Raw genomic sequence first — 22,002 nt, 5'->3', positions numbered from 1 at the left:
ACACAAAAACCATGCACTAAGGTCAGAGTGACCTTTTTGTATATGTGCATGTTTATGTGTGCGTATGCTGGATAGAGCGACTTGCTTTGTGCATGATCAGTCGACCACATCCCTCTCAATAGTCAGGAAAAAGGGGTGTCTACCTTTCGACAGCTGATTTTTATCTAAGCGAGGGCATAGCAGTTGTCTATTTGGGACATGCAGCATGATTTATCTAAAAGTGTGTTTTAAGTGAGTGCTTTTTGCCCTGATTTTCTTTTCCTGTATTAACTTAAAAACAAATGCCTAATTTGATAATCAAATGCAGGTCAGCACAGCACAGCGTGGTGGACTCACTAGTTCCATTGCTGGCCTTTTTTTAAGCCTTCCCTTCCTCCCTAACCTGACCATCACATGTTTGTGAAAAAATCATTTTGTTGCCTCCAACCCCCCTTTTTTTATACCCCCAACAAAATATAAAACACAACCTGGCCAAGCTTGTGGTGGTGGTGGGGTTAAGAGAAATGGAGGGAAGGTTTGACGAAAACAACAGATCTCTGCTCGCTAATCCTTTTGTGTCGATGGTGTTAATCCATCCAAGCAAACCCAGCCCCCCCCCCCCCCCCACCATAAACCTACCCACCAACTCGAACAGCTCACCCTCCCTTAACCCCTGATTCATGCACCATAGACCAGGCTTTCTCACCACTGAAACAACTGACAGCGCTACTGAAACCAATACTTATCCCCCAGACAGTCAAGCGGGGGTGCACAACAGTCACAGTAGCAGCACCCCCCACCTCCACCCACCAACAAACATGCAACTCGGGCTCAACTCTGTCCTTGTTTTCATCCCGTTCATCTTTTGTGGCCACTGGGAACAAGTCTCTGCACTGCATTGCTTGTTTTGTTCTTCTATGCAAAACATATTTTAAATTTGCATCAGCAGGTCAATGTGTGTGCGCATTAGAAAGGGAAAAGTATTGTTGTTTTCTCTCTTTTTTTTTGTTTCTTGCCTGCGTGCATTTATTACTCTTTGTTTTGACTACTGTACATGTAATGAATGAACTTGAAAGCAACACAGCAACACCGCAAGTGGTTTTTTTTTTATATGTGTGTGTGTATGTCCTGGTGTTGTTTACGAGCTGTGAGAGAGAGAGGGAGGGAGGAAGGGGGTAGCAGGGAGGGGAATCGCATCGGTTGCCAGGGGGAGAGGAGGTTGTGTCTAATGAGGTCACACCCTGGCAACCTGGTGACTCCTCCCACTCAGGCCCCCCCTCCATCCCTCCTCCCTTCTTTCCACTTGGCCCCCTTTGAATGTGCCCACCCACTCAACCCTCCACCCCCCGCCTTCGCCCCCTGACAGAGAGAGCTCTCCGTGGTGCTGAAAGCAGAAAAACACGATTCAGTTACAGCCCAGTTGCTAAGGGAAGGCAGGCGAGGCACACAGGACGAGAGCATAAAAATGACTAACTGCAAAAAGAGGCTGGGGTATGAGTGCTTTTGAAGATGAGTTGAAAAGCACACAAGAGAAAAAAAAGAAGAGGGACAGAGGATGACGCTCTAGTGGAAGGTGGCTACAGTAGGCAGTGGGCGTGTTCTTCTTGTTGTGATCTATAGTTGGGAAGCCCAGTGTCATCTGCTTAAGCACAGTGTGAGCGTGCAGACCTATCTGTCTAAGCGGGACGGAGGGAGCTGGCAGGGAATGCCTTACCTGGAAATGCACATCACTTTGCTCTACCTCGGTCTGAACCTTGAGGGCACTGTGGATAAGGATTCCTTTTACCCGGGCAGCACTTTGACATGTTAAAGCAGAAGGAAAGACATTCTGGAAATTAGAAAGACTTTGAGTGCCTGGTCTGTAACTGCAAGTGGGAGCTTCATGTCAGAGCGTGTGAGTGTGTTAGTGTGCATTTGCGAGATGTATGCGGGTGCGGTCAGCTGCTATGCTGCATCTTCCTTCCATCTTTAGCATGTGCAGATGTTTGAAGAAGTGAAGCTGACATCTGGCTTGAACTGTGGAAATATCTGGATTGGAGCGGACGCGTCTCCCTTTTTTGCCCAGGGAAGGGAGCACTGGGCCGGGTACCCAATGGCCCGGCTCCCTTCTGGCACCAGCCTTATCCTGGGTCACAGGCAGTCTTTCTAGCTGGCCAGTCAGTTGGACCATACAATGGATGGAAGTCTATGTGGCTTTAAGTGGAATAGTGCACTGGTGCTGCAGCATAGCTCAGAGTTCATTAGTGTACAGTGGACTTGTCAGGGGAAGACAGACCTCACATTGGTCCACAAACCAGTAAGGACACAACCCTATTGTAAGTATGCATCAGAACTTTTTTTTTATTCACAGCACTGACCTACAAACCCACAAAGCACTGACAAAAAATGCCTGCTTGTCTAATGCTACTGTGCACCCTTCTCAAGTGCCTATAAAAATAAATCAAGTGTAAAGACATGCCAAGTGTTGCATCAAGTAAACATTAGCTTTAACTTGGTCCTAGAATGATTGTGTGTGTCTGTGTGTGTGCGTGTGTGTATATGCATACGCAAGTACCCATGCATGTTGTCACCAGATTCTTGCCCTTGCAATCTTTCTTGACAGTGTGTCTCTAGAATATCCATGCTGGCCTTCTCCTGTGACATGGTTGCTTAGAAACAGAAATGGTGTGCCACTATCATTTAAAGCAAAGTGCACCTCTGTGTTCCAACTGTTGCACCCAATGTCAACTAGGGCAAATGGAGGTATAAGGGGCAAGACAGAAAAGAGAGAGAATGCATCATGTCACTGAGCAAGGCACTGAGCAAAACAAGCTTTGCTTAAAAAAAAGAGAATGAAAATGTTCACTGAACTGACAGGTTTTATGGAGATGAAAAATTAATAATAGCTTTTTGTATCATTGAGTTGAGGGAGGACAATCCAGTGAGAAAGGTTTGGTTGGTAAAAACACTGTGATAAACAAGTTGATTCCAGTGCAGAGTGCTGCTGCAGGCTTACAGGGATTAGGCAGGCAGGCTTAATTCAGCTCAAACACTGTTTGAACTGTGCCTTCCCATTGCCGTACCTCTAACTGGTGTGCTTCGTTTTCCCTCAGAAACTGTGATTTGAAAAAAAATTGGTATTTGTGCAGCTGTAGGTGTTACACTGTGCCTGTGCATTAGTGATAAAACCTGATTATCAGGAGAAAACATCTCTGCACCACTTGACACCAGGCATCCTTGCCCTAGTTTGAACTTTGCTCTTGAGATCCTGTGTTTTGGCTCTTATCAGTCCTCTCATCTTGCCTGTAAAAGCCTATGCAAAACAGTTTTGAGATGCATCATGGATGCTGAGGGATGGCCAGACAATGGCTAGCCTCTGAGTTGGCCATGCAATCTCCATTTGGCTGCCCTCCAAGACCCCCCTTGCTCCCCTTGCCTCTCTACACACACACACATGCACATGCAAACATATATCAAGATATCACAAGCTCCCTCCCCCTCCCCACGCGAGCTCACACTCAGTGCTTGTCTCACACGTAAACAAGCATGAGTCTTAGGTTGATCTGAAAACACTGACCTACATAAAAGCATGCTCTGTCTTCTCCTCTTCCACCACTGCCCTCTCGAAATTCACATTTGGCCGTTGCACATTGTATGTACTGCGTTACATGCGGTTGCACTTGTTTTCAGCCAAGTGAACATACATGCAGACTGAATCGCATCATTATCTGCTTCGTTCTGTGCCTCGACTTTAAGTGGCTGCAAACGATTGCTTTTATAAACTAATTACCGTCTAGGAGTGAATCACTGAGTAACTGCACAAGTGTCGACATTTCACAGAGAAGGCTTCTTCTCACTTTTTTCATTAAGAACATTAATGTTATCACCGACTCAAGAGGCAGGACTCGAGAAGAGAGTATTTGAGGATTTAAGAGACAAGATTGATGATATTTATAAATGTAACAGCATGCTTCATAGTTTTGTTTCATTTGTGCTGATCTGATTGCTTCCAGGAGTTTTATGCTTTCCGAGTCCAGGCTATATTATGACTGCAGAAGATGAAAGCCCTTTTTCAGTCTCATTCACACACTCGCTTGGTTAAAGCCAGTAATTTCAGCCAGAAAATGTGCAAACACAACTGAGAAAATTAGCAGCCGCTACTGTTCCACACTGAAGCAGAAGGTTATGAGTAATTGTTGCTAAATAGTGAGTCTTAGCTCTTTCCATGTGCACATGAGCTTTTGTATATGTTTGCATGTGCGTGTGTTTTTTTGTGTGTGCGTGTGTGCATCTGTGTGCAGAGTGAACGGTAGAAAAGGATGTTGCAAACCTCCAGGGAAAATACTCTTCTGGATCCAGACATGATGCAAGGCCCACCACCTACTCTACAGCAACATTCAGACATATTCAAAATCAACAGCAATGTCACATATACTCAACATGTGGCACTAACGTGTGGCCTGTGAAATCCAGCTTTTCTCATGACTGGCCCACTCTTGTATTTTGTGACCCTTCTCGAAGAATAATTATGACTGATATGTCTTATATGCCCCCCAGAATGCAGTGGAAATACTTGAAGAATGATGAGCTCCAAAGAGGAGGAAACTCTCAGCTTTTTCCAATATGTTGAAGAGAATGGCCTGAGAGCCTACAACGGCCTGGTAGCTCAGAACTTGGACCACGCCAGGAATGAGAGAAACAAGATATTCCTGAAGGAAAAAAACGAGAAGAAGAGAAAACAGGAGGAAGCCATAAGGAGGTAGGATGAAAAAAAGTGCTTGCAAATATGAAAACCTCAATAGTATGTTTTGAATACATTTAAAGCAGGGAATATGGGAAAAGAGAGGGGGGGGGGGGGGGGGTGACATGCAACAAATGGTCCAGCCAGCTGGATATTGAAACAGGGGACTTGATGCTCAAGGGCATTTGGACCCGTGTGGTATGAGCCCAAACCACTTTGCCTTTGGGTATCCCGTGCTTAAGGATGAGGAAATTGGGACAAGTAGCCAGAGGGTTTGTTAATTTGCTATGTTATGGAGTTTACAAGTGTGGATCAGTGCACTCTGTGATCTATGGAGGATAATTAATTTTTCACTTTTAGACTTATTTGGGACTTGTCCTTGTATGGAGGTCATCACTGCTCTATTTTTGAGATGGCAAGCTTTTACAATTAAGAAGGAATGAGGTGGGCCAGGACAGTAAAACACCCAGGAAGTTAGGAAGTGAGGGTGGGAATTAGGCTGATGATGTAAGTGTTTCGAAACACCTTTATTTAAAAACCATCTGGAAACATGGAAATGTGTGTGTCTGGGTGTGTGTGAGAGGAGGGTTCTAACCAGCTTTATGAACACTCGCATGTCTGACTGCACTGTTTTTTAGAGCAGTGCCACTGAGCATGGTGAAACTGTAACTTCACTAAATAAAAGGCACACGCTGTAAACATGTGCCTAGCGCGTGGAAAAATCCTGCTTGCTGGGTGTTAGAGAACCACTGGGTGTTAGATTATCAGGAGATGATACCAGGGTATTTGGAGGGATTTTGAAAGTTGTTGGTGACAACATGGACATTTGCAATCCACAAAAACAGAGAGCAGATCTTTACAATCATGGCATAAAAAGAAACTATATCCATCAGGCATCATACTGAGTAATATGATTTTTTATTAGGTCTTAGAATGATGTCTAATCTATTAATTTAATCTAAAGTTTGTCGTAATATAGGACGGAAAGAAGCATGAGTGTACACTGGGTACTTGTAATTTATGCTTTCCAGTGTTCTCAAACATTCTAAAAATAATTTTACTTGCTTTAAGTCTTTCTGGCTCAAAGTATTTTAGCAGCTGATGGCAATTTTAGCAGCTCATCAAATAATTAAGGTGCTTTTGGGGAGTTGAGCATTTATATCTGACCAGATGTGGCTTTTTAACCTATTTATCCAGGAACACTTTGATCCCTGTCATGCTTCTCTCAATGGTCCATGCATCTCCAAAGAGCTCTGTCTCTTTTTTTGGCTCCCAGTATGACTGGATATGCAAATGGCACGTCACTTGCATGATCAAAGCTCAACTTTACACTGCTGGCATTAGAAAAACAAAGTGGCATTTTTAGAGAAAATTCAGAAATCTTTCTTTGCCTCTATTTTTAACTTACCAGCAAGATCTCAATGTCCTCATTGTTATGCAGTCCTGTACTGTAACTTTGGTGAATGGGACAGGGTGACACCTGAGGAAAGTGTCATCTGCTGTTCACTTTCTTTTAGGTGTTGCCAAACCTAAAACATTAATTCACAGTCACTGGAGAAAGAGACAAAAAATAGTTGGATTTTTTATGAGACCTATAAGTAGGTCAATGAGACGACCCATTTTTTTACAGTAAGTGAAAGACTATGAGAGTGTAAGAATTTGTGTGTGCATCCTGCGTACTATGCGTGCATGGGCATGAACAACTGGAAAAGGGAATATATTATTATTTATATTATTATTATTTACGAGAAAGGGTTGGAAAGAGCAAACTGACAGTGTGATCGTGTAAAGGAAAAAAGAGCTTGTTAGAACAAGTGTGTTTTAGAGTTGGGGGGAAAATGGGGGGAAAAATGTTAAAGAGAGATTAAGTGTGAGCTCAGTTGCAGGAGTTGGGTTCTGCCTGGTAACAGCTGGAGCAGCCATAGGCCAATCAAATCAGCACGTTTGGTTTGAGTGAGGCGGGCCTTCCTGCCTAGCACACTCTCACTCTGGTTTTCTTTTATTGTATTTCATCAGAGGGAAAAAAGTTATCCACACAGTCACAGACATACAAATCCATTTAAATCTCTAAGAGTCTTCAAAACGACCCTTATCCAACGTTCATGCACACACACGCACACACACACAGATGCACACGCATTTACTTATGTTTGCATATGCATGCAAATTCCCAATGACTGCCCTGCCCTTTGTGCACACGTGCATGCAGACACAAACAGAAGTTTTTCCTTCCTTATTTCTCAGTATGTCATTTAGTAAGTGTTTGTTTTTTTGTTTTTGTTTTTGTTTGTTTTTTTGGGGGGGGGGGGTTGTTTGTTTGTTTGTTTGTTTGTTTGGGGGGGTGCCTTGTTTTGCCATCCCATGGTGTCACAGTGAGACAACCAGAGCTGCTCAAAAACAAATCAACCCCAACTGCGCCTGCTGCACCTGTGGTCTGTCCTCTAGCCAATCACTGGGCAAATATCCTATAAATAACCCAGGCACCAGTACTCCAGTCACACCCAGCCACCCCCACACTACCAACCAATGTATATAAAAGTGCACGTCACAGCAGATGCATGCCCAAAACACCTGTGGCTGAATCTTGTTGATAAAGAATTTATAATTTCTTCACTGATGTTTTTTTTTCCATATATATATATATATTATAGTTATTTACATAAACTTGTGATTTTTAACTTCTGGGTTTGTTCATTCTGTGCCTCTACATGTTTCTGCAGGTCCCTTTTTTAAACTTATATCAGCAGTATACTATTAAAACAAACCCTGCTGCGGTTATCATGTGCTTATGGTGTGCACGTGTGCTTTATTATTGTTGTGCAGTGGCAGCTGGTTTTGTGTCTGGTTTCTATGGGTACCCTGTTGCTAGGCAAAGTTAAGCCCCTGACCAATGAACCCAACCCACTGAGCACCTTCTGTTCAGCAGCTGGCCAGAGAGGGAGTCATAGTCAGTAAAGTAACAGGCTGAGAGGTCACCCCCACATACATCCATACCAACATGCATGGTTGACAATGTCACAGATGCAAATGTGAGATTTTTCAAATAGATGAATCTCTGAAATGAAGTTTAGTTCTGCTGTCTCTTTAATATGATGCTAAAACACAGTCAGAGCTTGAACTCATTTACTCACCCATTTACACTCAAGCACACACTTCCCTTCACGCCATTATTGCACAACACTCAGACATCATTAACACTCCATTCAGCCCAATCATCCGTTTAAAGGGATTGATTGTGTGTGCTTGTGTGAGGGTTATCAGTCATATCCAGGGTTAAACTCAAATCAATGCTTTGCCCTGAAAGAAGCCATCCTGTCAATGGCACTAACACATCTGTTATTGTTAACTTAGTGCTCTTGTCATTTTGACCACCTGCACACAATGAAATGCACATACCTACGTGCGCATACGATCAAATGAAAGACGTTTTATTGTAATGTGTTGGATTGTGGAATGTCTGTATTTCTGTGTCTTTATCTTTTTTATTCTTTGCATTCCACATTTATTCATTCTGATCTCTTAACCCTTCTCTTTGTCCTTCCTCTTTCGCTGTTTCAGATCAGGTGAGGAGATAGCAACTGAGGGCAAGCACTTGCGTATGGGCTTAAATACCATGCCAGACCCCCAGGAACGCATGCCCGTGCCCCACCTGCACCCTATCGCCTGTGGGCAGGGCTTCTCAGTACGCTCCCAGTCCCTTCACTCGGTCGGTGGTGGGAACACTGGGGGTGGAGGAGAGGAGGAAGTGGGAAGTCCAACTTCTAGGAAGCAGCCCCCGCCTAAGCCCAGGAGAGACCCAGCCACCAAGCTGAGCATGTCGTCTGAGGCAGTGGACCATAGTCCCATGTCCACCTGCCGCGGGGAGCGATGTGACGGTGAGTGGTGGTGGCACTTCACACAAGACTGATGCACTATATATAGCTGAACTGCAGGGACCTCTTCAACATTGCTTCTCTCACAATGACATGAAATTTAACTATTCAGTGTATGCTTTTCACTGACCTACCATAGGTGTAAACTGATATAAGATGAAGGGTGTAAATACAATATGGGATTGAACTGTGATTAAAGTATTATATATCATATATATCCATATTTTGGCTATGCTAAACAACATTGCAAACATGACAGCCTGAAGCACATGTATAATAATAAATGAATATTTAAAGACATCTGTGCTGCAATATGTTCTGATGGTCATGGTTTTCCATTTCGTGAGGGCTGACCTACTCTAGCATGCATTTAATAACATACCGCAAAATGAACAGGCCATATAAACTGAGAATACCATTATAATACCAAAGAAAAATTAAGAAGTTTGGGATAGGTTGTAGCTTTGTTTGAGTTTTCATTCTCACAGTCCTTTTTTTCTCTTGTTATCAAATTAGCAAATGGTAGTTTGCATATTTCTGCTTCCCAACAGATAAATCAGGTTGCATGTGGTTACTACCATGTAGAGACAGAGATGGAAGTAGTCACTTATAATGCATGTGATTGTGTGTGTGTATGATAAGATCTTTGGAGCACGTTGAGATTATTTATCCTTGTGCATGTAATCATCAGGTGTTGCTCTATATACAAACTCCATCTCTTGCTCAGCATAGTAGGTTTCAGCTCAGCAGAGTAATAATAGTGCTGCTTATAGAAGGTTATTGCCACATTGTTAGTAATTTAAGCTGTTTCCGTGCATCAACTGCTTTGACAGTTCTAACCTTGCTTAAAACTCCTCTTCAAATATGCCTTGTGTCAATGTAAGACCAGTTTAGAGTAATTTAACTGAACATTATTATCCCAAGACAATTTTTCTTGCAACAAATGCAAGCTGCACAGTACTGTCTCAGGGGGGGGAAAAAATCACAATACATGCATTTTGCAAAGTTAAACTGATAGAGTTTTCAGGTTGCATTAATAACAAAAAGATTTAGAGTTTGCAGGGAGCATTGACTCCATTCCAGTTTGGAAGCTTTGCTGCCAACGTGATGTTTAGGGAGTCACCCTGCCTGGCTCAGATTGGTGGGGATCACTATGTGCGCACAGATCTTCCTGGGCACCACGGCAACCATCTCACAGAAACAAGACCCCCTGCAGCCCAGCCAATCCCAGCATTACTGAGCAGCTTGGGCCAATGAGGTTCCAGAGATGCTGAAAACTAAGGCTTCTGAGCCAATCAAATTGAGAGTGTGGGGGTGTCCCTGGCTGAGGGGAGGGTTGCGTGCTCTGTAGCTGGCGCTTTAGTGGTAAGGGGAGGAGCTTGTCAGAGTAGAATTCATTCAGGAGGAGCGATTGACCTAGATTCGTTTTCCCCAGGAGGAGCGGGAGGGGGGAGGGTGCTGCGGGTAAACACATCCGCTGCAAGGGGGAGGTGGGGTAGAGGGAGCAGTGGAGAGAGGAGAAGAGAAAGGAGAGCGATGTTTTGAAGGGGTGGATTCATCATCCATGCTGAAACAGATCTCAGCATTAACCATGGAAACCTGCTAGTGTAGTAATGTAATTTGCTGCTGTGGAAACGAGGAAGAGGAGCACCATTATGTGCCCATTACTGCCCGCACATATATACACATGCATGCCCACACAAAGACAGGAGAGGAGCATATGCAGGAATCTCAGTATCATAGTCCAAAGAAGCACATGCCAAAACACATTTGGGCTTAACCAAATCTTGTATTAGCACATTATTAGCAAGTGTTAATTAGGAGAGAACACCAGCCCAAAAGACCCAAGCATCCTCTGTTCAAATTAGTTTATATATATGATCGTGACTAAATGTATAGCATGCAAAAAGCAGAACAAAATTGGATGTTTTGTTTTAATTTGTAGTCTTTACTTTTGGTTCTCGCACTGGATAATAAACCTAACATTGAATTCATTTTTTTCTCAAATAATATTATAAACAAGAGACATTTTTATAAACGTGCAATACACTGTATCCAATTTTTTGCAAAAAAAAAAGGTAAAAAAAAAAATAGAAAAACAAAACAAAAACAACCTAAACTATGAACTGTACATATCAGTCCTAATTCCTCTCTCTTAAGGTGTCGGCATCTTTAGTGTGTGTTTGTGCGCCTGTATGCATGGAGTAAGGGTGGTGAGTCATACAGTTACTGGAACTAGGAGTGTGTCTCGGCCATCTGCCACATGAATTATTTAAGGTATAAAATTTGCAGTTTTAAAAATTTTAGACATACTCCAGCTCTTAACCACATTCATCTCCCACTACCTGCCAGTGTGAGGGACACATCTATCCAAACATCTCAGTATTTGACCTAGAAATAGACTCAGAGCAAGTTGGGAGCATAGAGCTATGGCTACTCTCTGTAAGCTACTGTAGTGGTACCGCAGTGTATTTTACAGTACTAGCTGTATAAATGCCTCTCCGCACCACATCTAAAGAGATTCGCATTGCAAAGCTACGTCACCACTATCAGAAAGAAGCTCAACAGTGTGTGTGACCCAGATAGTATACTCGCATGCTGCCATATATGTGACCTAGAAACATGTATATGCCTCAACTATTCCCACATATCTGACTCAAGATATTGCGCTGAGTAGCACATATAGACCTACAACTGACCCACATTAATAGTTAATGACAAATAGATTATAAAAACTTGAATTTCACCCAATTCAGTAATCTATTATATATGACTCAATAATTATTTGACTCATACCTCAACAAATTAGATCTTAGACTTTTTTTCTCTCTCCTTTTGAGCAGTTCAGGGATGCAGTGAGGACTGCAGGAGGGTGCCACCACCCAAACCCAAGAGGAACCCCAACACACAACTGAGTGTTTCCTTTGATGAGTCCTACATTAAGAGCCATGGAGGCAGTGGGGTTTGCCCCTCCAAACCCCTCCACCATGTCACTTCCCCTAACGAATGCAACCCATCACCTCCTCAAAGTGATGACAGCCCTACTGATGACTGTGAAGACGAACCTGTCTATATAGAGATGGGTGGGATTGATGTTGGAATGCGAGAACCCTTGAAGAGTGAGGATGAGGAGCCAGATGAGTCTGTGTACGAGGAGATGAAGTACCCAGCTCTGGATGACATGGAGTACCGCACCGACCCTGTAGGATGTCGTTCTGCGTGCCCTACCCCGGCACCCTATGAACCTGAGCCTCTCAGCCGCTGCTCCACACCTCGAAACATTCCACTGTGTGACATTCCTGCACCCTTCCCCAATTTACTCACTCATCGACCTCCACTGTTGGTGTTCCCACCAGCGCCTGCCCAGTGCTCGCCTAACTCAGATGAGTCTCCCCTCACCCCTTTAGATGTAGCCAAATTGCCCATGCTGGAGAACCAGTCATACAGCAAATCTCCCACCTCTTCCACCGAGCCACCCTCCTCCGCACACATCCGTAGGGAGCTCACAGCCACCCCAACTCTCACTGTCTCTGGACGCTCCTCTGCGCCTCCTCTGCCCTGTACCCTTTATAAATCCTCATCATCATCTTCCTATCAGCGTAGCCACTCTGCTTGTCCGTCGCCAGTCAGCATGGGTCGCTGTCTCACCCCTCTCAGCCTCATGCGTACACCTCCCTTTGATGCTCCGATGCCATTCCCTGGGGGTCTGCCCCGAAGTGCTTCTGCTACACCGCATGGAAAAGGCTCGCCACCTCAAGATGGTGTCGGACGACTTCATGGGTCTATGCAAAATGTATCAACAGGCCGCTCAAGGACACCCACCAGCCCTCTGGATGAACTAACCAACCTGTTTACGACAGGCAGGAATATGCTAAAGAAAAATTCCAGTGGAAGAAAATCCAAGGAGCCAGGAGAAAGTAAGTCTTGTGATTATGAAATGTAGTTACAAAAAGATACTAATTCAAAGTATTGCAAACTTTCTGGTTTCCATATGAGTGTAGATAGTTTGCAAACCAAGGGCGTAGATTTGGATTTGGCATTGGTGGGGACGGATGATTCAACCACCGAACTCTGCCCTGTTTCTTTTTTTTCCTTTTCGTCTTTGCTTCTTGATTAAAAAAAAGGAGAAATATACTTGCCTACATATGTTATTCTACATGCTTTTAAACCATTTAAAATTACAATTCATAGTTTTATATGTGAATTGTATAATGTTAAATTACTATTAAGCAAATGACTAAAGTATTTTAGGCTTTAGTTTACTTCAGCCATATTCCATATAAATCAGGTATCATACAAAAATAAAAATAGCTTCAAATACAGTCATGACAATAAAAGAATATGACTTTAAGGACTTAACAACATTACTTCAGTTATAGTACACCAACATCTCTTATACATTAGCACTAAGGGAACACTGAATGACCTGGTGGGTTTTGTCCATAAAACTACTCATTTCAGATTACCACAAAGTAAAAGATCTCTCAGCAAAATGATGCAACATTTTAGGCACTATTGCCCCGATCAAATCAGTGAGCTGGGATGTTTTATTCTAAACATGAACTACTGTTACAGCAACACACATGCACTACTGGTGCCCCACACAATAACTCAATGTCCACTATGTGAAGCAGCCAAACACATGCCTTCTTCTCTCGTTAATCTATAGCACCAAATCATCAGTCAGTCACCTGTGACCTCGCCTCTTCACCTCTGTCCGAGCGACAACATGGCAGAGCTGCCTCTGTCACCTGATAAATAAAAGTGAGACATTCCAAATACATGCAGTCACACATGTGCTTCAAATACAGTAATGAACCATCAAGTCATGATCCAATTTCACCTTTGATCTTGTATCACCATTGCTCTGTGAGCTTTGTGTTGGTTCTTCTGTCACCTGACAAATAGGACATACATGACAATAAGAATAAAATGTGCAGCTGCTTCAGTGCTTCTGTCAATTTGTGCAGATCTTGACTCATCAGTGATGGTTGTAGGGTGAGTGCATTTTTAAAACAATTTGTGCAAACTGCACTACAAGGTGGAATATTTGCAAAATCATGACTATTCATGATATTTTGTCTCAAAAATTAACCCTATGAATATGTCAGTGCCATTAGGATGAAATTATTGTGTCACCAACATTTTAACGTTAGACATATAATTTTAACAGCCTCTGTAAACTAATATCCTGGCTTGCTCGAGGCTGCCGTTTTCTCTGACAGTTTCAATCAAAATTAGAAATGCTGCTCTGAGACTGAGAGAATGTGCTGCCTGTTGTGTAGTTAGTTTTGAAAACTCCCTGAAAAGCACAGCCAATCACATTGGCCATATTTGTCACATGAGGTAGGACTCCAGTAGAGAACGTAATTTAACTCTTTCTGCACCGCTGGGTGAATGAGACGTTGACAGATCGTTTTTTTTTCTTACTATCGGGTTTGTTTTTCTTTACTCAAAGAGATCAAATTATTGGTGGGGACAATTCAATAATCGCTGGATATTGGTGGGGACACGTCCCTTCCGTCCATGCCAAATCTACATCCTTGTTGCAAACACATGCCCATTAAACAGCTTTTCCGCCCTGTCTACTGTACACACATTTGTTTCATGAGAATGACAGATTTAGTTAGAAAGCAGCACTAGAAAGTAGGATAACAAACTGAAGAGCAGAGGTAACACAGAAGTGTGTCACTGGGCAGTGTGCACTGTGTTAGTGTAAAGAGATTTAGCGACAGTAAACCTGGCAGCAAACATAAATAAACACTTTTTAATTCCTTAATCAGTCCACATTTAGGGTTAACAAGTTTGATCCTGCAAAATCACGAGTTTGTGCATTTAATGCATCGCTTTCACAGCATGATGTTTGCAGGGCACTTTGCAGTTTGCGTTTGTTTAATCTAGACCTGCCAAGCCAAGTCTGATACAGATCGTATGATTTAATCTGAGAGGATTAAAGACTAAAGCGGGCCGTAGGTCTCTCAAACCAACCCATGGCATTAGGCCATCAGGCAGCATTACTTTTAAATATGTAAACATCAACATTTAAATACAGATATTATGGCACACTCAGGAAGACGGTGCCAAAATATGTGCGGTCGGGTAGGAAAACAAACCCCTTGCTGCACAAATTGATTTACGAAAGAAGAAAGATATAAAAGCAGGATCTATTTCTGAGTCTGGTGCCAGCAGCATTATCAGTCAGTCACAAATTGGCCTTCTCATTCTCAAGCATATTGCAACCTTTATTTTTCTGCTTAGATTCATTTTGTAGAGGCGTGTCATACTTTACTGGAGTCAGTAACAAAGTCAGATGGAGTATGTAATCATATACAGTGAAGATGACATGCTGTTTAACCCTCAACTTCACATAACTCTCCTCATACCTGAGTTTCACAATCTGAAAGAATTTAACAACAATTTAACAGCTTAACAGTTTTCTTTAATGTAAATACCACTAAACACAGCATTTATGCGTACATCATAAATCATGAAAAAAAACAAAAAACTACAAAGAATCCACACATCCATCCTTACTCAGTGCTCTTAGCAACTACAACATAGCAACAGTGGAAGGAGGAGAAATCCCTGTTTCTTATTTGCAGATTCCCTCCCCGTGGGTAATGCAGCCAATCACAGCTCAGGGCACGTCAGACTACAATGCATGCTCCTGATAGAGATGTTATGCCTCTGAACTCTATTCTACACCTGATCACAGGATTTCAGATTCCCTTTTCTGTCCAATCATCACACACATATGTAAGCCAATCGGGCAGCAGGAGCAGCTGTGCAGATGGGGACGGTGGACGCTGAGAGAATTTATGATTTCTTGCCATTTTGACTGTAATGAGATATACATGTTCATGCATGTACCAAACTGGTATACATTTTTTGCTTTTTCCAGAGATTGTCATTATTATTATTATTATTAGCTGCTGCTTTTAGTTAGAGACTGCATTTAGGTGCGAGGATTACCCTTTGATTTCTCATCAGTGAGATTTTTGGTTTAGTTGGTGCAAATGTCACATATGTTGTGTGTTGTGAACATGAAGGTTATGAAGGAATGGAGGATCATTTTGTTCTTTCCCTTTCTAAGGCAACAGGGGCAGCAACAGCTACCCTGACCCACTTACCAACTGGTTAATCACCACACTTGCTCTCTTTTACTCCCCCCCCCCCCCAATACACACATCAGCATAAAACTACACATATGACGCATGCAGGCATGACAGGGGATGCTTCCACAATGTATTGTAGGTTACAGCTTGTACGGAAACCATCCAGAGACAGGCTCAGGCCAGTGATGCATATGTATATCTATCTATCTATCTATCTATCTATCTATCTATCTATCTATAGATAGATAGATAGATAGATAGATAGATAGATAGATAGATAGATAGATAGATAGATAGATAGATAGATATCTCCATACAGTGGTGGGATAAAGTTTTTTAAATGTTTAAGATCATCAAAAAAAAAATGATAAAATGAAGTTTCTAAATGAAGTTATTTATTTTTAAGAGGTCAAAAACCTACATGGCCCTGCTTGAAAAAGTGATTTTCCCCTAAACCTACAATCAAGTATTTGTGATAGCTGGCAATGAGTCTTTTAAAGCGCTGCAGAGGAATTTTAGCCCACTCATTTTTCCAGAATTGTTATAATTCAGCCACACTGGAGGGTTTGGGAGCATGAACCACCTTTTTAGGGTCATGCCATAGCATCTCAATTGGATTCAGGTTTCAGGACTTTGACTAGGCCACTCCAAAGTTTTCATTTTGTTTTTCTTAAGCCATTCATAAGTGGACAGGCTATCTGCCAGATGTAATAAGATATACACCTTGCAAAAAGTTCAACTTTTGTTTTGTGGATCCACAGAGTATTTTCCCAAAAGACTTGGGGTTCATTAAGATGTTTTCTGGCAAAACTGAGAGCAGCCTTTATGTTCCTTTTGCTCAGCAGTTGCTTTTGTCATAGAACTCTGCCATGCAGGGCATTTTTACCCAGTCTCTTTCTTATGGTGGATTCATGAACACTGACCCTAAGTCAGTTACATTGTCTTTTATTTGTTCCTGAATTTCCTTGGACCGCAGCATGATGTCTGACTTTTGAGGATGTTTTGGTCTACTCCACTTTGTCAGGCAGGTTTTATGCAAGCGATTTCTTGATTGAGAACAGGCACAGTAGTAATCAGGCCTAGAGAAACTGGCTAGAGAAATTGAGCTCATCTTTCCAAAGATGTGATACACAACAGTTAATTTATCTTATAACAGGGAGGGGCAATCTTTTTTTTATCAAGCAGGGGCATGTAGGTTTGGATTTTTCTCCCCTAAATAATAAACATCTTCATTTAAAAACTTTGCTTGTGTTATCTTTGTCTAATATTTAAATTTGTTTGGTGATCTGAAACGTTTAAGTGTGACAAATGTTAAAATAATAGGAAATCAGGAAGGTGGCAAACAATTTTCACACCACTGTATATATATATGGCATTCAATCATTTTGTTTCAACTCCAGAGGTTTACAACTCCTACCACAGCTTCTTAAATGGGTAGTAAGGGACACCTAGTGGATAATTGTTTGCATTGCAGTAACAAGTCAGATTCTGATGATAATCACAGTTTGTCCCACTGTTTAATTATTTATTTATTTATTTTGTGTGTTTTTTTTATCCAGTTTATTTTGATAGGTACATCAAAAACTGAATGTCTATTGATTTGCCTAATTATGTGTTTTTTATTTTTACCCCCCCTTTCTTTGGCAGCTGAGTCCAAAAGTAAGTCTCACAGTGAGTCAAAGCGAGAAGGCAAGGAACGTCACAGTCACAGCAAGGAGTCCAAGCGTGAATCCAAGGAGCGTCACAGTAAAGAGTCTTCACATAGAAAAGACAGAGACAAAGACAGAGAAAAAGACAAAGAGAGAGGAAGCAGCAATGCAGAGCCTCTGCCCCACAGACGAAATAGTAAAGACCGTACTTGTAGCAATGTAGATGCACAGCTGGTTCGCAGGGATAGCAGGGACCAGGCCTGCAGCAATGCAGAGCCCATCCCTGTGAGGCGGGACTCCAAAGATAGGGGCAGCAGCTCCATAGAAACAATCCCTTTGATAAGAAAAGACTCCAAGGACAGAGGGATTAGCAATGGTGACCTATTACCAAGGAGAGACAGTAAAGATCGAAGTGGGGGACATGGAATGGAGTCTTTGCTGAGACAGGAGAGCAAAGACAGAGACAGACTGCTTGATCAGCCACCTGAGCTGTTGCCAAGGCAAGACAGCAAGGAAAGGGCAAGACATCCTGTAGACTACAGACATGAAAGCAGAGAGAGACTGGATCAGCCACCTGAACTCTTACCCCGACAGGATAGCAAAGAGCGAGCCAGAAATGGTGTGGACTCAAAGCACGAAAGCAGAGATAGGCCCCCTGAGCTTCTTTCCCGACAAGAGAGCAAAGACAGGGTTAGAACCGGACCAGAATACAGGCATGATAGCAAAGACCATCGTCCCGATTTGTTACCCCAACAGGAGAGCAAAGAGAGAGAAAGGAATGACACGGAGCACAAATATGAAGGTAGAATAGATCAGCCACCAGAGATCCTTCCCCGACAAGAAGCATCCAGAAGCAGCAACAGCAGGGACAGAGTTGGTTCCAACTCCGAATCCAGGTATGAGGGGAGAGATCGAAGCTGCCACAATAGTGGAGATCTTCCTCCTCCTCCTTTATCCAGGCAGGACAGCAAAGATCTGAGCAGAACTGGCCTTGAAGTGAGGCGGGACAGCAAAGACAGAAGTTTGAATGGCTCAGAGCATCATCATTTTGACATCAAGAGCACCAAGAGCCCTTCATCAATGGAATACAGGTGTGATAATAAGGAGCGAGGATACAGATCAGATGGCACCCCCCGACGAGATAACAGAGCAAATTACAACACAGACCAGTCAAAAGCACAAGAGAGGAATGGCAGCACAATATCAGGACAGCATTCATCAACAACAACACCCACTCATCACGGAAGGTCATCAGGTAGCCCTCCGATGACTATGGGAACAGGAAATGGTGAGTGTTAGGACCTAAATTTTAAGGCGGCATTAGACAATGCATATAACTATTCAAATGGCATACTACTAAATGTGATTTTTTATTCCTTTGTAGATCTGAAAGCAGCATCTAAGTATGCCCGCTCACCGTCTAAACCTGCTAATCCTTCCCCAGTGGGAACTCCACAAAGGAGGGCAACAGAGACACATCAAAGTCAGGTATGCATATCTGGTTTATTCTTTCTTTTGTTTTGTTTTGTCTTGTCTGTCTCTTTACCTGAAGTGTCAGTTTCTTATAGGTCCTGAAAACTTATTTCTTAGTCTGGTATGGAACAGTTTGGACTGTTTAAAGATATTTTGTTCTAGTTGGTCAAACTGGTGTGGGGATTCGAAATCTAACTCTTTTATCTCAACAATTTAAATTAACTGACTATTCAATTGATTGACTAGTTAACTATTTAACAAAACACTAATTAATAACACTGATTAATTAGGCATTTTTCATTAGTAATGTGAAAAATCTTCAGTTTATTAAAACATAGTGGTTACAACTGAAGATTTATTTAAAAAAAAAAAAAGTAAATTGTTTGCAAAGACAGTGAAGAGAAATCCACAGCAGGTTTCAGAACTTTCAGAGAGATCTACATTGTGTTTAACTCTTCATCTTCTGCCAGATATATCAATTGTATTTTTTTAAAACTGATTTATTAAGTCATAGTGTAGGGTGAAGTTCATGAGTAAGGGTGCTCCTAGCACAGCAATTTGGTGAACATGATTTTTGTCAAAATCATTTTTCTATTTTTTTTCTTTTATTACCTAAAGCCGGGAACACATAAATGGGTTTACCATTCTCTCCATTAAAAATGATCAGTACTGGTGAGATGCTGGGTTACACCAAATCAAATCAAAAACCACACCCATCCGCCCCTGAATTCATTTTTTGTGTTATATGATCACTTAGTCAATTGTGAATGACATCAAAAAGAAATTCTAGAAAGAGTTAATTTGTATTTATTTCACGTGGTATGTTAAATGTGTTGCTCAGATGCCCCAGATGCCATGGATATGTGGAGACACCACTATGCTAGAGCAAATCGAGAGGAAACGCACCCTATGCATGGAAATCCGTTCCAGACAGCATCCGCACTTGCAGAGATCTCTGGAGAGGCCTCCTCCTCCTCTGCCAGACAGGAATGAGGACAGGCACCAGGAACGAAGTCAGTGCAAGCAGGAAAATACATCTGTCCTTCCAAGCTGGGGAAAAAACGGCGGGACCAAGAAGATCCGTCCTCCTCCATACCCCACCCAGACAACGGTATTCTGGGATACCGCCATCTGACATTTACAAGGCATTTCGAACACATAACCCACAGTTAACCACTCCCTCTCCTCCCTAAAACATCATAGGCTTCAGGGCGGCCGCTGAGAGGACAAGAGGGATGATGCTCACTGATGTCAAAGGACAATGGTGGTTACCACAGCAATATTTCTGCTTGTTCAGGTTGTCATGTTTCTTATCATCACTGGTGATATTTGATATTTTTCTATTTCCTGTGACTGGACTCCTGTATTAGTAGAGTAGATATTTGATGATGAATAGATATTTTCTAAATGAGATGATGGGGATCAAAAGGAAACTTAAATTATGTATAGTAGATGTAGATGCAATCTAATATTTGTTTTTATGTTATTTTTGTTCAGGTTATTTTACATTTCAAAACATAATCTATCGATACTTGTACTGTAGTTGCATAATTTTCTTATGCCAAGCGCTTTTTTTTGTTTGTGCTTAAAAGCACTAAAATGAATGGACTATTTAATTCTGTCTATATATACTTTACATTTTCACTGTTGTATTGTAAGTTGAGGAGTTTACGTCGCCGTGCTTTAGATTCCAGGTCTGTCCATGCCTGGTCCAGGATGTTCTAGAATGTACAACAGCTGGTCCTAGAACAGAAACAGGATACTACTTGTGCTTCAGTTTGTATTTAACAGTGAGAAACTGTGTGGTCACTACGTCAAAGCCTTTTAAAGCTGTTTCGCAGGAAAGCCTGTTGGCATTTGTAGAGGACAGAGATAGTGTGTAATGTTTTTTGCTGTATTCTAAAATACACTATGAGGGCGGGGTGGGGAGGTAGCAAATTAGAACATACATTATAAACAGGATCATTTTCCAAGACCAGCCAAAGCCTGTAAAAGCGAGATATGGGTGTGGTTGCACTTTGGATGCTTGGTTATTTAAAATGGGATTAGTGGCAATAGCTGGCGAGTACCAGCATCTTTACATTGCCATGCACACTGCAAAGCACCGTGACAGTGTAAATACTTGACGCCAACGACCAGCCCGTACAATCAACACCTGAGCTTTTAGATTTCTTAATTTCACTGCAGATTATAATAGCCATATGCACTTGCTTAAGAAGTAACTTTCAAGTTTATGCTTATATATATTTTTTGAAATTGTAAGGAATAGTGAGTTGTGCCATGTAAGTTTTCATTTATTGGCTGAAAGGTAAAGCCTCAGGAGAATGGCTGGGTGTGTGACATACACTCATCTATATTTGGGTGTCTCTGACAATGTTTCCAATCCAATTCAATGGCTGGCAACCATTTTAGAGATCAAATTATTGAAGGACCTATCACATGACAACAGCTTTAAGCTGTCAAAAATGACGGGGAGGGGTTGCACAAGGGCCTGCAATTCTGTCAGGCTACAAAAAAATAAGTGAACTGCACTAACTCTCATCTTCCGTCACATTAAATCAGGCTGGTTGCATACACATTCATCTCCCCCTGCTCTCTCCCTCTACCTCAACCTTTTATTTGCATGAATTCAGTTGGTTCTCTTTTGCACATTAAAAGGCAATGTCAACATTGCCAAAATAGTATGGGTTTAACAACAGCCCCTAAAGTGCAAGTGCAGTAGCCCCTCTCTATGAGAATCAACGAATCAGAAACCTTTGTTGGTACCAGTATGCGTGTGAGGGAGAGAGCTGTGCGCGTGTGTGTGCGTGTGTGTGTGTGTTTATGAGTGTGTGTACCTGGCTACACTGTATGCAAGTTGCTAGTTTAAAAAAATGATTGTCTTAAGACATTCACTTTGCCCTCATGATGTTGGTGGGTGAAGGTTGGAAATGTAACAATGATGATGATGTACAATCTTTTTGTGTGTATAAACGTGCACTGTGAAAAGGTAGAGAGAGCACCGCACCGTCAGTCCTCTGTCTTATTGCACTGAGTGTTCTCTTGTTTTGCGTAATAAATAAAAAAAAAAAAAAGGAATAAACATGTTTGAGGAATAAAGTACTGTATTCTGATTGTCACTTGGGTTCTGTTGAGAGAAATAAATAAATATGGACTTGAAACCTGCTATGGAAAATGTGCATCCTGTCAAAATG

At 42.0% G+C, this 22,002-nt stretch overlaps 2 protein-coding genes across 4 annotated transcripts in view; one reads left to right on the top strand and one right to left on the bottom strand.

Moving 5' to 3' along the window:
* LOC113010977 (ephrin type-B receptor 1-B) overlaps positions 1-22,002 on the bottom strand; it is a 436,216-nt gene that overhangs the window by 384,201 nt on the left and 30,013 nt on the right. The window lies entirely within an intron of this gene.
* On the top strand, positions 843-21,983 carry nyap2b (neuronal tyrosine-phosphorylated phosphoinositide-3-kinase adaptor 2b). 2 transcript variants are annotated; one of them, XM_026150238.2, is made up of 8 exons: positions 843-2,294; positions 4,516-4,717; positions 8,258-8,574; positions 11,415-12,488; positions 17,334-18,623; positions 18,720-18,823; positions 19,650-19,919; positions 20,012-21,983. In XM_026150238.2, the coding sequence occupies exons 2-8, from the start codon at positions 4,539-4,541 to the stop codon at positions 20,045-20,047; spliced, it is 3,270 nt and encodes a 1,089-aa protein (XP_026006023.1). In that variant the 5' UTR covers positions 843-2,294; positions 4,516-4,538; the 3' UTR covers positions 20,048-21,983. The 2 variants fall into 2 exon arrangements, with proteins under 2 accessions (XP_026006023.1, XP_080148726.1); XM_080292600.1 differs by having other exon boundaries at positions 844-2,294; positions 19,650-21,983.

The sequence above is a fragment of the Astatotilapia calliptera genome, chromosome 18, assembly GCF_964374335.1.
Source record: "Astatotilapia calliptera chromosome 18, fAstCal68.1, whole genome shotgun sequence".
Lineage (NCBI taxonomy): Eukaryota > Metazoa > Chordata > Actinopteri > Cichliformes > Cichlidae > Astatotilapia > Astatotilapia calliptera.
Note: the sequence above shows the minus strand (reverse complement) of the source record. Positions and strands in the feature narration are given on the sequence as shown.

What these genes read in the sequence shown, in the direction of transcription:
- nyap2b (XM_026150238.2), top strand. Translation starts at nt 4,539, where the DNA reads ATGATGAGCTCCAAAGAGGAGGAAACTCTCAGCTTTTTCCAATATGTT. An exon ending in CAGAGACACATCAAAGTCAG is followed by an intron (nt 18,824 to 19,649) that starts GTATGCATATCT and finishes TGTGTTGCTCAG; the next exon opens with ATGCCCCAGATGCCATGGAT. An exon ending in CATACCCCACCCAGACAACG is followed by an intron (nt 19,920 to 20,011) that starts GTATTCTGGGAT and finishes AAAACATCATAG; the next exon opens with GCTTCAGGGCGGCCGCTGAG.